The 15,209-nt window shown below is 39.2% G+C and overlaps 1 protein-coding gene across 1 annotated transcript in view; it reads right to left on the reverse strand.

The window, feature by feature from the left end:
- LOC132136973 (complement C5-like) overlaps positions 1–15,209 on the reverse strand; it is a 33,792-nt gene that overhangs the window by 17,932 nt on the left and 651 nt on the right. Inside the window, exons 3-17 of the mRNA XM_059547432.1 lie at positions 14,894–15,047; positions 14,685–14,755; positions 14,502–14,596; positions 14,186–14,268; positions 13,993–14,083; positions 13,423–13,528; positions 13,209–13,344; positions 12,982–13,097; positions 12,678–12,878; positions 12,286–12,477; positions 2,792–2,998; positions 2,537–2,698; positions 2,263–2,389; positions 2,077–2,145; positions 1,870–1,972 (exon numbers count right to left, since the gene is read on the reverse strand). Coding sequence (XP_059403415.1) covers positions 1,870–1,972; positions 2,077–2,145; positions 2,263–2,389; positions 2,537–2,698; positions 2,792–2,998; positions 12,286–12,477; positions 12,678–12,878; positions 12,982–13,097; positions 13,209–13,344; positions 13,423–13,528; positions 13,993–14,083; positions 14,186–14,268; positions 14,502–14,596; positions 14,685–14,755; positions 14,894–15,047 — 1,913 coding nt within the window. The remainder of the gene's footprint in view (positions 1–1,869; positions 1,973–2,076; positions 2,146–2,262; positions 2,390–2,536; positions 2,699–2,791; positions 2,999–12,285; positions 12,478–12,677; positions 12,879–12,981; positions 13,098–13,208; positions 13,345–13,422; positions 13,529–13,992; positions 14,084–14,185; positions 14,269–14,501; positions 14,597–14,684; positions 14,756–14,893; positions 15,048–15,209) is intronic.

Below are 15,209 nucleotides of genomic sequence, written 5' to 3' on the forward strand. Positions count from 1 at the left end.
GTGGCCATAAGAAATCATGATCGATATATTGTAATATCTATGGAAACCTTGGGGGGGGGGGGGGGGGGGGGATATATAAGTCAAATTATTTTTTACTATTTTTATTCCCTCAACGAACATAAGGCTACTGATAAACGCAGGGCACAAGACTCTGGCTTTCTCTGTCTTCTTTGCAGTTCCTATGAAATAACAAGATCGAAAATACTGTCAAGTTCAACAGTATGATAAATAAATATTAATTGTAACACTTTAATTGGTTAATGTCATTGGTTAATGTATTAACTAACATGAATGAACAATGAACATTGCATTAAACAATTTATTAATCTTTGTTAATGTCAATAAAAATTTAGTCATTCATTGTTCATGTTAGTTCACAGTGCATAAATGTTTACAATTTTGATTTTAAAAATGCACAAGTAATTAGTAATAAGTAAATGCTGAAATGAACATGAACTAAGATTAATAAATGCTGTGGAAATATTGTTTATTATTATTTATGTTATTTATATATTTTAACTAATGTAATTAACTAATATTAACTAATGAAACTTACATGACGCAGATGAAGCATTAAGTTCATGGCACCGCTACCAACTTACCATTTTACAGAGTTTAATTTAGAAATGTGGTTGCTCAGTTTTTTAAGATCAGTTTTAATTATGTAACTGTTAATAGATGTGAAAAAAGAAATAAACTGTTATTACGCACAGGATGTATTTAGTAAAGTAAAAAAAATGCGGTACTTATAAAAATAATCACCCATTACTTAAATATATGAACACAGAAAACTGCTGTTAAAAGGTTAATATAACATTTCCCATTATATGACTAGTAAAATAATGGCAACTTACTCTGATGAACACGGCTCTGCTCTGAGTCACTGTGAGCACTGCATATTCTTCTTGTGTGACAGGTGTCAGCGTTAAGGCAAAATACTGTCACTTGGGAACTCAACCAGGTACTGGAGCTGGAGTATTTACATGTGGTGTTATTCTAAGAGAACTGTTCATTTTAAATATTGCGGTTATCGCTAATAACGGTGTATCGTCTCACACACGATACCGATATTTGTTGCATTGAATATCACGGTTGTCGTTTAAGACAGGTATATCGCAACACCCCTATTCTGGAGTTCCTGCAGGCCTATTTATCTGCATGGTTGACCCACTCCACCCTAGATGTCTCCATGGCAGCCATTATGGCCTACCACACCCCTCTTGGTAGCAATTCAGTGGGAAGACATCGTCTTCTTACATGTTTCCCCCGCAGTGCACTGAGGCCGAGGCCTCCTGCCAGAGAAGCTTATGCTAAATGGTGGATCAGGATGCTATTCTATAGCCTTGAGTCCTCTGATCTCCCCTCTCCTTGGGGGACAAGGCTAACTCGACCCGAGATATTTCAACCTCCAAGGCCTTAGCAGGTGTGTCTATGCAGGACATCTGCAAGTCTGGCAGCGTGGGCATTGTCAATCCCATAGCGTTTAGACGCAGCTCGAGTTCCTGAAGGGGAATGTCTCCAGGTTACGTATGTAACCCTAGTTCCCAGAGGGAATGAGATGCTCCATCTCAGGGCCATATTTCTTACATCCCTGCGAGTTCTTGCTTCATTCCTATAAGCTGACGCAGGTTCCACCTCATGTGCTTTTATAGCTTCCTGGTTGCTGCGTCATCGGCATATGTCGTCTCTTCCTTTGGACTGATTACACATATGATTCAGAGCGTGGTCATGCTGGGGTCAATCCCATAACGTTTAGACACAGCGTCTCATTCGCTCTGGGAACTAGGATTACATACGTAACCTGGAGAAAATTTAATGTAAGAATAAAATTAAATGGATTTAATTTAAAAGCACTTAAAAGTCCCTTACGTAGGATAAGACAATCTCTCTGAACGATGTTGACAGGTTTCGAGTATCGGGCTACTCTCTGTCCCAGAGGAGCAGCAACCCTTGTACAACCCAAAGGATTTGGCTATAGAACAAACATGTGGGCATAAATGTGTTTTGATGATGTCGCTATGATAAAAAAGGATTAGATTATACTGTTTTTCAGACATAAAATGCTTGTAAACAGACCCATTTGCTCAAACTTTTGTGCCAGGTCAACTGAACGCTTTGGCCTTACCAAATCGGAGCAAACCCCCTCTGCAAAAAACAAAAATGAGAGAATACAGAATGTCTGTTTCAGAAAATTATTATGTGCTGTAGTGAGATGCTTAAATGTAACAAATCACACATATTAACTTAAAAGTGAGCTTGTACCTGTGCTAGAGGTTTTGGCGTTTGCATTGGTGATGAACATAAGGCCGACACGGTCAAACACATCACCATTATTTTTGCCTCCTCCTCTTCCACAACCCAAGTCACTTCGCTCAACATGTTGTAACACCTGCGACAATGAGAAACATTTTCATCATGATATTAACTTGTAGTTCTCATCTTTAAAAGCACAATCCACATGATGTTACTGTCATTTCCTCAAAAACATAATATTTGACTGTATACAAGTTATTTTTGAACAAATCTTCTATTTCACCTTTTTTAGAGGGTCCTTGTCATTAGATTTTAGGTTGTACAGGGCTGTATCAACAGCAGAAAAGGCCACCAGTGACTCTTCTCTGCTTTTAGATGACACTCTTAATTGGAGTTTATCTTTGGGTTGGTAGACATACCGTAAGTCGGGAGTTGATATGTCTACCTGAAATATATTCAGATGAGTTATGATTTCACAATGCATCCATATTATGATGAAACACTTCAAAATTACAGATGGCAGAGAAAAAGGCATTACATTTAAATTGTTAACACATTTAGCCTTCACATCAATCCACGTGGAGTCTGCCACCAGCTCTGCTTTTTCTTCACCATACAGAACGTAGTACACCACTAGCCGGGCAGATGGCACCATGTCAGGGGTGATTTTAATGTTGAGGTTTTGAGTCTTTACACCACCCCACTTAACTGTGTCATACTGCACAACTTTTCCTCTGGAAATGATCTGAGAAAAAAAAAGATTGCATCATAGTAGATGATTCACTGGAACAAATATAGATTGAATTAAGTGCAGCCCCAAAAAAACTATAACATAACATATGTGCCATTCAGATGGACTGTGTCAGAGCAGATGTGGATTCAAAAGCTTGGATTTAGTAAACTTATTACTATTATTTTTTAAGAAATTACTACTTATATTAAAAGTCTCAAGAATGCATAACATTGATAAAAAAGAGACAGTAAAAAGATGCATAATGTTAGAAAAGATTCAAATAAATGCTGTTCTTTTAAACTTTCCACTCATTGAAGATTTCTGAAAAAAAATTATCATTGCTTCCACAAATGCCTTCAGCAGCATAACTGTTTTTAACATTGATAATAATAATAATAAAAATGTTTCTTGAGCAGCAAATCAGCATATTACAATGATTTCTAAAAGAACTGTGTGACACTGAAGAGTGGGGTAATGATGCTGAAAATTCAGCTTTGCCATCACAGAAATAAATTACATTTTGGCTCTCTGGAAATTTGATAATACCTAGAATATCAAAATCAGCTGCGGGCGGTAGATCGTTTTCCTATTTAGCCCCCAAACTCTGAAATAAACTCGCCAAGTCAAGGCAGGTTTATTTATATAGCACATTTCATTCACAATGGTAATTCAAAGTGCTTTACATAAAAGACAAGAAAAAAAAAAAAAGAATCACACCAATAAAATACGGAATTTAAAAACTTTGAAAATGATTTCAAATGGATTTAAAAGGTTTAAAATCAATTTAAAACAGTTAAGAATAGAAAATTATTATACATAAAATATAGTGCCATCAAGTCGGACCGTGCATATTGCTCAATCAATAAATGCAGAGCTAAAAGGATGAGTTTTGAGTCTACATTTAAATGACTAGTGTTTTAGCACATCTGATCTCTTCTGGAAGCTGATTCCAACTGCAGGCGGCATAATAACTAAAAGCAGATTCCCCTTGTTTTGTGTGAACCCTTGGTATTTCTACCTGACTCTATCCTAGTGATCTGAGTGGTCTGTTAGGTTTTTATATTCAGTGAGCATATCTGTGATGTATTTGGCCCTTGAGTGATTTATAAACGAGTAAAAGTACTTTAAGATCAATCCTAAATGTAACTGGATGCCAGTGTAAAGACCGGAGGACTGGTGTGATATGCTCAGATTTTCTGGTTCTAGTCAGAATCTTGGCAGCAGCGTTCTGGATGAGCTGCAGCTGTCTAATGGTCTTCTTGGGAAGGCTGGTGAGGAGCCCATTACAATAGTCCACCCTGCTGGTGATCTTGTCTTGACTGGAAACAAAACATCTAATTCTTGCAATGTATTTTAGATGATAGTATACAGATTTAGTTACTGCTTTGACATGACTACTGAAACTAATGTCTGACTCCAAACTCACACCTAGATTCCTGACTTGATTTTTAGTTGTTAGAGATGTTGTTTCCAAATGCAATGACTCAGTTGACAGGTTGTTTGTGGTTATTAAGTCATTGATTAGAAATGATTTATTTTTTAGTAAGTGAATGTTTAAAAATTCTAACTTGATGGCATTGTATTTTGTCTAAACAGCAATATTAGTTTGATGCATATCAGGCTGCAGATTAGATGAGTCAGTCGTAGGGCTTGAGAAGGCCTTAGACTTTCTATTACATGATGAAACAGAAACAGGGAAAACTATAGCCACACTGGGTTGCCACTTGTCCTGTAAACATTTATGAATATTTCTGCTATTGTAGCGGGGACTCGACACACATCACTGAGAGTTGTTATCAGTGTTTTTTTTGTTCACATACAGCAGATGCAGGGTCTGGGCACTGGCGTTGTGGCAGTGGCCAGAGAGCTCTCACAGGAGGAGGTGGACGACGGTTCCCACAGGTTTAAGTGGTTGTGGGGCCCACCATTTTTAAGTTTATCTGGGGGCTTGCAGAAAAAGAGTGGGAGAGTTTGGTCCCAGCATACACCAGTTCCTAAATTTTCTGTGGAAAGATGGATAATGTGTCTGGTGAGCAGGGCTGTGGCTTTGGTTTCTGGTGCCTGAAATATGTTGTCCTAGCTTTCCTGGCTGTTTTCCAGAAAGTCAGCCCTGGGTGCTGAGCCTTGGAGCTGTTCTGATGCGTAACAGTCTGTCTTTAATGAGCTCTGTGGGTTCCGACAGGATGGTGTCCATGAGCAGTGCTGGTTGTGGCTGCATGTTATTAGTGTTCTTGTGGGATGTGTCAAACACATGATGACTCGGAAGCTGATATGAAGTCCTGTCATCACTCATACGCTGTCCAGGTGTTTGTGTGCGATTCAGGTTGAGTGGTTTGGCACACACTACTGAAGCATGATGGAGGGAGAAATAGATATTGTCCTTTAGCACTCTTGCACCAAGTTTGTTTGGGTGGAGGCCATCTAGTTTAAACAGTTGTCTATGGCCCCAGAAAAGATTGAAGTTGTCAATGAAATTGACTCCTTTTACACAGCAGATTCTTTGTAGCCATGTGTTCAGTCCAAGCAAACGTGAAAACATATTAGTTCCCCTTGCTGGGAGTGGTCCACTGATGAACGACTGAAAGAGTTCACTTAAGGAGTTCTGACTGCTCTTTCCAAATATCATTCTTCCCCACATGGATGATGTTTCAATTTGCAGTCTTGTGCTTCATTAGAATTTTCTGAAGTTCCTTGTTCACATCAGAGACAGTTGCTTGAGGAAGACAGCATGTTGTTGTATTTCTGCTACTAATGTTTCTGATAATAGGTTGCGCTCTGAGCTGAATGCCGTTGTCTACTTGAGCTTGAGTGCCTGTTATTAGCAATTTTAGCTGCTGGCTGATCCAATCCATGTTTAATTACATTTGGGGATTCCTCACCCGCATTCATTAATGCTTAAAAACTGTTCTCAAGGTGTAAAGGCGGTGGTAGAATACCAGTATTCATACGCGTTGTCATAGCCAAATCTGGAGTAGAGGATGCTATGGCAGCAATCAAGAAACACGTTACAATCTGATGTCTCGTGTGCCTTTGGGTCTCGCTCCCTATTTGTGCCATCGATTGACAATAATTTTTTGCTTGTTCCTCTACACTTGGGATAAACTGTTGAGATTCAATAGATTCATGAGACTCACCGGCTGTATGCTGAGGGGTTTCATGACGACGGTCTGCTTTGTGCTCCGCCTGTTTTGGAAGTCCAGCAAGTAACTTTGTTTCAAGAACTGCAATCCTTTGTACAAGTTTGCAGCAGTTCATGCAGAAAGTAGATTCAACAGGAGGTGTTTTCTTTCTCTGTTTGAATGTGGGCAGCTGTGTTTTCCCTTCTCCGTAATGTAAGCTGCTGGCAATGGGAGGCATTTATTTTTCTTAGTATTATTTCAGTCCCAAAGAGTTTTTAGTTTTGGTGTTTGTGCCAAAAATGTGTTGTCTGAGCACTGTGCTGATCTACTGAAGTTAAAATCTTGGAAAAATCCAAAAGACCTACAGAAATATGGAGCAAAGCGCAGAGCAGTAAGCAAGAAAGTTGGAACGGTAGCGAAGTCGAAAACAGAAAAACCCACCTAATATTGTTCGGGAGGCAAACACACTCACCCATCTCTTTAACACGGCTTACACATAAAACGAACACATTTTTAATATTCTAATATTATCTGTCAAATCTTTAGGCTACAATAATTAGGAAAACCAGAACTGGGAACATATAACATAACACACAATGTACTTGCTACATCATTGGAAGAATGGCATCTACGCTAATATTAGTTTGTTTCTTTCTTATTCCAAGGTCACCATAGCCACCAGCTCCAGTCTGTCCTGATCAGATGGTTGCTGCAGTCACCCGGATTCAGTACGTATCCTGACCAGATGATAGATCAGCACCTAGAAAGGACCTATACCGCCCTGAATGTCAGCAGAGACCAGGACAACTAGATTAGCCCCAGAGACAGATCCACAGTCAAGACCTTGTCTCCTGCTGCAGTCCGGAATTTAGTGATGTTCTCGTTAACAAGCTTCGGGAGGAGCGCGTCAGATACTTAGCCTAACTAACAACGGTGGACCACAATCTAGTAATCAATCCCACAGTATAAATATCGCTGACTTACCTCTATCCATCGATGGTTAATCAGCATTCGATTCGCTCTGTCTGTCAACTTATCACAGACCCAATTTTCCTTCCAACGAAGAGATCTGTACTGGGGATTTTTCAGATCTGTCACTTTTTGTCGGACCCACGATCACTCCTACCTCGCCAAACACGGCCGCCTTACGGTCGTCAAGACTGTATTGCGTATTGAGTATTGAGCTCCCACCAGATGCCGGCGAGAGCCTCTCGGCTAGACAACCTTACATCTTCTATTTTATGGCCAGCCAGGCTTACTCATCTGATGCTGTGTGCTCCCATCGTACGTCAGCGAGAGCCTACCAGCTACAACCTTAACTTCCTCTTTTTTATGGTCATCGAGACCTACCTATCTGGTGCCGCGAGTATAAAGCTCCCACAAGCTTACCCATTCGATGCGTGTGCTCCCATCGGATGCCAGCGAGAGCCTCCTGGCCAGACTACCTTTCCTTTCTCCTTACAGCCGCAAGCTGTCAGTTCCACCATGCACTATCCAGATCCCACGGGAGGCCGGTGAGAACCTCCTTTTCCATTTCTACGGGCGTCGAGGCTTTCCCGTCCGATGCTGCGAGTACAAGCTTTCATCGGACGTCGGCGAGAGCCCCATGGCCACCCAAACTTACCTCTTCCATCCTACGGCCTGCGATGTTGACCCAGCCGATACAGTGAGCACGAAGTTCCTGTTGGATGCTGTTTAGAGCCTCGTGACAACACTATTTTACCTTTCCATCTTTCATCCGGAGAGGCTTACACGTTCGATGCCCCCGTCGGACATCGGCGAGAGTCTCCCGGCAGTGATGCGCGGGTTGATCCGAAATGAGCAGGTGCCTGCGGTCACCCGCAGTTACCCGCGGTTACGAGTCATCCCAAAATATTTTTAATGATATTCGGGTCGCGGTCGGTTGGGTCGTTTGAAATAAAGATGCCAATTAAACATTAATAATATAATTAATATAGTATTTATTTGTAATTAATATAGTACTAGACACAGCTTTGAAATACATAGGCCCACCCTTTATTGGCTAAAGAACTGGCGCGATGCTGTGAGTACAAGCTCCCATCAGACGTCGGACTGTCCCGCTTTTTCATTCAACTCTGCCTAATAAATACACGGATACGTCCATAGGCGTACTGTTAACTTATGTCCAATAGTTCAGAGGAGAGCAATAAAAGCTTTAGTCGATAGGCTGAGTCGTACGTCAATCAAACTGTTGACTGGTGGACGAACGCCTCCTCAACATTCAACAATCTCAAATTGGAGAGCACGCGCGCTGTTCGGTCTGTTTAGGGGCCGTTCACATATTGCGTCTTTTGCACGCTCAAGTTCGTTATTTCCAATGTAGGCATGCGGTATGCGCACTCATAATGGAAGCGACGCAGTTGCGAAGCGCACGCAGTGCGAAGCGCTCGCGGTGCGACGCGCTCGTTGTTTTTAGGCGCGTCTGCACCGCATCGAGTTAAAAACATCTCAACTTTTCAGAATGCCACAAGCGCACTGCGGGTCATGTGACAAGAACCAACCAATCAGCTTCATCCTTTCCCGTAAAAACTTTGAAAGCTCAGCCAAGATGAAGGAACAGCTGACCACAGCTATATATGGATTGCCATTTTGAAATAAATTTAGTAGCAGAGCTACTGCAAGTGATTTTTAGTGCTGCAAATCCATTTATCCTTTGCTGAAATTTCCGCGTCTTCATGGAGAGAGCAGGTCATGGTTGCTTAGTAACAGCAGACGCCTCTGGAGCGCAACTGTCCGAGCGCTTTGGAAAGAAGAGAAAGCAGCGCGCCTAGCATTTTCCACGCATTTTTAGATGCAATATGTGAACGGCCTCAGTATGGCTAGTGTGGCCGCGATAAAGAGAAGATGCACTTTTAATAGCGAATGGACCGCAACATACTCTTGGTTAAGACCTGTAGATGGCGAAGCAGAGAGAGATTTTTGCATTTTATGCAAAATAAGTTTTTCTGTGGGACATGGTGGAGAATATGACGTGAGCGACATGGTGCATGTGAAAAAAAGCACACCATCAAGAAACATGTAAATCAGTGCAATCGTTTTTCAATAAACCAAATGACCCGCAGGCTGACAAAGTTTCGGCAGCAGAAGTGACGAGCATTTATCATGCCGAAAAAAGCTGTAGAAACTTTGGGTGATATTTTGGGTCAGGTAGTGTCTTAATCTTTTAGTCGGTGGGTTTAAAAAGAAATATAGGCAATATATTACAGAAAGCTTGAAATGTCTACTTTTAAATGAAAATATTCAAACCAAAATAGGTTACTCTTTGATTATGTAATACATATGAAATGTGTATTTCTCTCTGGCGTTCATCGTGAGTCCGCATCGTCAACGACACAGAAAACACCCGTTTATTACTAAACAATTAAATTTCTCCTTGCTAATTTTGACACATTCATAATCATTAGCCTACTTTAACCGGTTCTCCCGGTCGGGTTCCATACTTGCTGGCCACAAGCGAGTATCATCCATCCGATGTCGTGAGTATCGACCTCCCGTCGGATGCCGTAAGAGTCTCCTTGTCGGTCAGCCCAAAAACCTTTTTATCTGCCAAACCGAGAGGGCCCAGACGTCCGTCGTCCAATGGGCTCTCTCGGTCAGCCATTTGCCCTTCGCCCTCTGAATAGCAGGGGCTTATCAGCCAGTAGGGCCCGTACGCCGACACTGTGACCTATTCCAGTAAAGGCAACTCGGGCCCTCCCAGTCGGGCTATACAACCACGCCGCTTCTCCTCATCAGCCGGTAGGACTCACCGTTCCAACGCTGTGAGCCCCCGTTGAGCATCGGCTCGAGCCCTACCGACCGGGTGCCTCTAACCACATAGTCCAGCACCTGCAGCTCCTCACTTCAAATTCACTTTATAATTAGAGGGGAAAGGGGGGGTACTCTAGGTTCGGGCCATTCCCGAGCTCGGAGCCCTTCCCCGGACAGCACACCAAATACACATACCATACCTCAGCTAATTATATGTAAGCGTGAACTCGTGAAACTGCTGGTTTCGTCTCGTCAGTGGAGAACTGGCCCTCCAACTGAGCCTGGTTTCTTCCAAGTTTTTTTTTCTCCATTCTGTCACTGATGGAGTTTTGGTTCTTTGCCTCTGTCACCTCTGGCTTGCTTGGTTGGCGATGATTTCCAGCGATATCGTCGACTTGATTGCAAATGATTGCACAGATACTATTTAAACTGAACTGAGCTAGATGATGACATCACTGAATTCAGTGATGAACTGCCTTTTTACTTTATTGTCACACTGTTTTCCTATTTAATGCTACACACAATATGCATTGTTAAAAGCACTATATAAATAAAGGTGAGTTGACATTAAAAAAAAATATGATAATAGAGGTCAATTATTTTAAACTGTGAAAACAATTCACAATATAACAATTTTTTCAGTATTATTTTTTTTCAAATAGTCCTAGCCTTGGTGCGACTTTTTTTAAAAACATTTAAAAAATCCTACCAACCCTGAACTTGTGGGTTTTCATAACATTGACAAATAAAAATGACTATTAATAATTGTAATGACTATGATGACAAAAAAATCTATTTCAAAATAAACATATAGGTTAGTCATGAAACTATATAATCGTAACTGATGATATACAGAGAGTTAAACAACTTACCACAAGCTGATTGGTTCATGCTGCATGTGCAGCCAATGAGCTCACTGCCTTGCATTTATATTAGTGGTCATATTGTTTTTTTGAAAGCCGATGCCTATATTTTGGAAAGCAGGGTGGCCGATGACTGATATAAAGCTGATATAGTTTAATTTTTTTTAATTAATATTTAAGAAAACTGAAATTTTTAAAAATGTATTCAAAAATTAATCTGTTAAATAAACATACTTATAATTAGAAGACAAAGTATTTTTCACAAAAAATAAATATTTAATAAAAATATAATTAAAAAGGATGTAAACACTGTAACCAACAGGGCACTCAGTATTTTGGGAAGTTTGTGTGCACACAGTGAAAATAAAAATGAAAATGTAATAATTTGAAATCATGCACATCTCTAGTCAAGCAGAACTGTCAGCAGCATTGAATAGACACGGACCAACTATCAGGCAGAGAACACGCGATCATGCAGGATGCACATGCACACTTCACAAGATCTCACAACAGGATCTTAAAGTTTTTTTTTTATTATTTGTTTATAAGAGATTAAAAGATTTGTTTAAATGATGTAAATGCATATTTGCTGAATGCTGACGGCTATCAAGAAAGTATTATAATGTTTGCCTTTCTATTACTAATAATATAAAAGCAATCATTATAATACTTTTTGTATACAGTTTAATTCCTTTGTTAAACCTTTCTAACTGATTATTAGACAGACTTCTATCCATATTTATAAAGAACTGTTAAGGACAACAGTGAACAAGAGGGAGAATGTGAGCACTGTGTGTTCTCAGCGACATCAAAATAAATGTCTGTTGCGATGTCAAAATAAAAGTATGCATCGAACACATATGCAAAACCAGAAAATGTACTGGCCGATGCAATATTTAAAAAATGCGAAGTATCCGCCGATATATCAGCCTTGGCGATATATCAGTCGACAACTAATTTATATGGCTGGCTGGCATTCACTAGAGATTCCCGTAGCGCACATTCAGAGTTTCTCTGAAACCCTCCACCTTCCGAAGCTCCACCTGTACAGATCTGCTATCAGTTATTTGTATGTTATTTGTGCAGCAGCATATCTTAAATATTTATGGCACAGTATAGCAATATGTATTGGCAGTAGCAAGTTCCTGTACTTGCTTGCAGCAGCTCCAATAATTTATAACTACAGCAATAACCAACAGCAGCAGCATTTCAGCCACAGTGTAGCAGATCTGTTCCGCCAAGACCAAATACATTCACATTGTCATATCTATCACAATGCAAAAAATCTTCCGAGAGTTGTCATGATTGAAATTGTTTTAGAGAAATATATAATGTGAGGCTCAAAATGATACTTTAAATGTCACATAAGAAAAATTTGAAAAGAGTTTAATAAATACAAAGCTTAACCAAATAACTTGAAACCTGTAGTGACTATAGAGTATAATTCAGATGGTAAAAATAATTGTTCATGTTTAGTTCCTCTTTTGTAAGCCAATTTTGATAAAAGTGCATATGCATAAAATGCATAAATGTAAACAAATTTTACCTGGTAGCTGAAGGTCTTCAGAGAAAGGTAGTCACGAAATTCAAAGTAAACGTCGATGGAAATGTACTGTCCAACTTCAAATACTGAGGATTCAGGCAAATTGATGTACAGGTAACGATGGTTGACAGACTCATATGATTCCGCCTTTAGTTTAACTGGATCCTGACTCCAAGAAGGATCTTCTGTCTCAAACTAAAACGAATACAATATAAATGAATATTTAGTATCTTGTTATCTTGCTTGATAAATAATTACCTGATTAGACTATGTATCTCCGTATTTTTAACCTACTCTTGTTTATATCACTCAGGACTTATGATTGACATATTCACTGATTGGGCCCTTCAGAAAAAAAAATTAGAATACTAAAAAAATGCCACAGTTTTACTCACAGTGAATTCAGCTTGTTTTACATTAGCTGGTATATTACAGGTGAAGTAAGCAATTCCATCCTTCTGACTTGTCACTGTCAATGTATCCTTGTACCCTGAGAATTTGAGGGTGTCATGTTCTTTGTCAGCTGTGGTTATTGTTGCCCTTGTCATGACTGACACACCTTGCACTGGTTTACCCAAAGGATCCTTCACCAAGACCTGGTTTCAAAATAACACCAAAATGTTAGGATGGATGAAACATTTATGTATATATACATCTTTTCTAATATAATAAAACTACTCGAGGAGGCAGGTTTCTTACTCTCACAGCGTATGGTAGACCCGGTTTGATGAAAGGAGGGGTTGAGATCAGATTCAGCGTAAATGGAGTTTCCACAAATTTCACATTTGAGAGCACTGCTTCCTGGGAGATACCACCTGACAATGAACAGGGGTTTCCAATGCTGTTAAGTGGTTGTCACATTTATTTGCTTGATGGTTTAAATCAGGATAACACACTCTTATGTCTGTGGAACTAACTGGACCTACCAGTTGATTCTTGTAACAAAACTCTCACTCGAAGAAAGCTGTTTTCTTTCATGGCTCTCAGACTTTGAGGCCCATCTGGCATTGTTGACAAAGCTGACTTGATGTCTAAGTTGACTTCTTCCCTTCCATTTCTCAGCTAAAACAAAAGCCAAAAAAAAAAATTATTCTCTGACTTCAGACATTACAAAATGTTTTGTTGAGTGCACACACTGACCGAGTATCTTGAAAAGGTTGCTGGTATCATGACAGTTTCATCTGGAGAACTGTATCCGAATGTCACGAAAATGTCTGCTGAACTAACTGGCGTTCCATGAACATACCTGCCAGCACATATACACAAATTAAAAAAAAAAAAAAAACAATGGGAAAACATAAAATATTATTACAATTTAAAATAGTTTTCTTAATACTTTCTAATTTTGAAAAGTTTAACATCATTTCAAATTTAATTTATTATTGTGATGAAAAGCTGAGTTTTCAGCATCATTACTCCATATGAGCATCATTACTCCATGTCATATGATCCTTCAGAAATCATTCTAATATGCTGATTTACTGCTCATAAATCATTTATTTTTATCAATGTTGAAAACAATTGTGCTGCTTAATATTTTTGTGTGAAAAAATGATTCGTTTTTACACTATTCTTTGATTATCAGATTGTTCAAAACAAATAGCATTTATTTTAAACAATAATTTCTTGTAACAACATAACACAAATAATACTGACCATAAATGTTTGAACGGTACTGTATTTACATGAGGTAAAACAGGAAAAACATACTTGGCTGAAATCTTCAATTGGAAAGATTCAAAGTTCTTCTCACTGACGTAGTTGGCCTCGGGCTGAATGTGGAGTGAAATACTAGGCAGCACTGAAAAACATAGCTTGATTTAAGATATAATGGAAACTGAATGTCTACATAAAATTGTCTACAATGTCTAAATTTTTTTTTTTAAAACAACCGTATTCTTACCATATTCTTTGACCTCAAACTCAGCCGTGGCAGTGGTTTCAAAAGTGTCTGCATAGGTGGCCAAAATCTTCCATATGCCATAACTAATGAAATTTACATTGTGAATAAAATGATACAGAGACAAAAAAGATTAATGAATAGACCTGCATTCAACATTCTTCTTTAATAGCCTTACCAGCAAGACTTTCATTTCTTTGCAAACTTCATCTGATTGACAAGAACTAACCAGTTTGATCCAGCTGGACCATAGAAATTCACTATTATTCCTAATATAATCATTTAAACAGCAGATCAACTAACAGACTGTGTGTCTTACATTGGCTTTAAAGGTATTTTGAAAGGTGGAAGAAGTGGCTTTGCTCCATTGATGTCTGTCATATCAATCATCTCTACTTTGATACCATTAGGATCCTAAAAGGAAGTTGAAACGTCAACAAGGTTATCACATATAGAAATCATAATTCATGTGAAGTATGAGGCTGTGAAGACAGACACTCACCACGAATGTAAGGGTGACGGTTCGTCTAGATTTCCTCAGCTCCTCGTTGAGGGAGTAAACACGCACTTGTACTAAGAAAACAAACAGATTGAAAGGATTGCTTTGAGTTGAATCTCTCTTTGCTTACTCACTCCATCTTTCTCTGTGGCAAGCCATTTCTCTTCATAAAACTCGCACTCTTACACACAATAGATTTTTATCATACTGACCCTCTTGTTCGGGTGTGTATATTGGCTTGTCAGTCTGGATAAAGAGAAAACCATTAACTGTAGTGATTGGGATTTTTTCATGTGCCGTGAAAGCAGAGGAAATCGCCTGAAGGTAGACATACTTGTCCTCTTTAGGGAAATCTGTAGGCATTATCTGGAAAACAGGAAAAAAAAGAAATAAATTCAAGACTCATGAATAACATCAAATGGGGCAACACTTTCCAAATGTTTTGTAACCATAAATAACAACAACAACAACAACAACAACTTTAAGATAAAAAAAAAAAAAAAAAATTCTGGGATCTTAAATTTTTTT

Source organism: Carassius carassius, chromosome 4, assembly GCF_963082965.1.
Source record: "Carassius carassius chromosome 4, fCarCar2.1, whole genome shotgun sequence".
NCBI classification, from domain to species: Eukaryota; Metazoa; Chordata; class Actinopteri; order Cypriniformes; family Cyprinidae; genus Carassius; species Carassius carassius.